General features: G+C 34.4%; 1 protein-coding gene across 1 annotated transcript; it reads left to right on the forward strand.

Moving 5' to 3' along the window:
* The first annotated feature begins 482 nt into the window (after positions 1-482).
* On the forward strand, positions 483-1,469 carry LOC145822280 (protein FAR-RED IMPAIRED RESPONSE 1-like). The gene has a single exon (XM_082918905.1). It carries the CDS (start codon positions 483-485, stop codon positions 1,467-1,469), a length of 987 nt encoding a protein of 328 aa, XP_082775031.1.
* Positions 1,470-1,860: the final 391 nt, after the last annotated feature.

A 1,860-nucleotide genomic window follows, 5' to 3' on the forward strand; every position in this document is an offset into this window, starting at 1 on the left:
CTTTCAATTTAAAATGAGTAAATGAGTATATATATGGAACTTTCCTAATCTGAAATTTGTCATTTTGGACCTATGAAATCTGAAATATATATGAGTAATCTGATATATGAGTAATTGTTAAATAATATGAAATATGAAATTTGGGCAGTGTTATATAATCTGTAATCTGAAATATGAGTAATTTGTAGCTATTTGGGCAGTGTTATACAATCTGTAATCTATTATTTTGTAATCTATAATCTGTAATCTGAAAGGATGAGTAATTTGTCATGTTGTGAAGTTTAGTTCCATATATATATATATATATATATATAAGTAATGTGAAATATGAAATTTGGTTCACAGTGATCATTCTGAATGGAGTTTATATAAAATCTGAAATATGAAGTTTAGTTCCATAATTTGTAAACAGTATTTTTGTTTGGGCATTGTTAGGGAACTGATATTTGTTTAATTGTTATTTCAGTACGCAAAGTGGAAGAATGGAGGTTGATTCAAATGTTGGTGAGAATCCTTTAATAAATGAGGGCGAAGACGTTGAAGAACCTAAAAAGGGTATGTGTTTTAGCTCAAAGGAAGAGGTGTACACATTTTATGGCAAATATGCTAAGTATGTTGGATTTTCTATAGCTCATAGAGCACAACATTTTGGAGATGATGGGCAATTGCTAAACTTTGCAATTGAATGTTCTCGAGCGGGGCAGAGAAAAAAAAAATCAGAAGTCAGCCCTCTAAAGCCATGTTTGTCCACAAAAATTGGTTGCACAGCAAGGGTACAAGGTAGTGTACAAATGGATAGGAGATATAAACTAACCATAGTTAACCTTGAGCATAATCATGATTTGATTCCCACCGACTCACGTCATTTTGCAATGAATAAGAAAATTCTTACTCATGTGAAGAAAAGATTAGAAATTAATGATCAAGCAGGGATTGGGGTGTCTAGGAACTTTCATTCAATGGTTGTTGAAGCGGGGGGATACGAGTCATTGACATTTGACGAGCGAGATGCAAGAAATTACGTTGAGAGAGCTAGAATGTTGAGGCTTGGGGAAGGTGATGCCAAATCACTTCAAAGTTATTTTATGAGGATGCAAGCACATAGTGAGAGATTCTTTTATGTGATTGATGTTGATGAGGAGTTTCGCATTAGAAACTTGTTTTGGGCTGATGCAAGGAGTCGAGCGACTTATGAAGCATTTGGAGATGTCGTTTCATTTGACATAACTTATTGGACGAACAAATATGACATGCCATTTGCTCTATTTGTCGAAGTTAATCACCATGGATGGTCCATTTTGCTTGGTTGTGGATTGTTGTCTAGTGAAGACACTAACACATTTGTTTGGCTATTCAAGTCATGGTTAAGTTGCATGTCAAATCATCCGTCAAAAGCTATCATAACTTATCAGTGTAGAGCTATGCAAAATGCTATAGAAATTGTGTTTTCACAAGCTCGACATTGGTAGTGCTTATGGCATATCATGAAAAAAATTCCGGAGAAGTTGAAAAATGCAGTATGAAGTCATAAAGTTAGCTATGCAAAATGTAGTTTATGACTGTTTGACAAGAGTTGAATTTGAGAGTAAATGGGAAGGGATGCTTGCAACATTCAATCTTTATGATAATGAGTGGTTGGGGGTACTATATGACGAGTGGTATAGATGGGTACCTGTCTATGTTAAAAACATTTTTTGGGCTGGCATGTCAACTACACAACGAAGTGAAAGTATGAATGCGTTTTTTGATGGATATGTAAATCCAAAAACTACATTGAAGCAATTCGTTGAACAATATGACAATGTCTTGAGAAATAAGGTAGAGAAAGAGAAGAAAGCAGTCTTCAAGTCTCGATACAAA

This window comes from Camellia sinensis, chromosome 3, assembly GCF_055761805.1.
Source record: "Camellia sinensis isolate YWXY chromosome 3, ASM5576180v1, whole genome shotgun sequence".
NCBI lineage: Eukaryota > Viridiplantae > Streptophyta > Magnoliopsida > Ericales > Theaceae > Camellia > Camellia sinensis.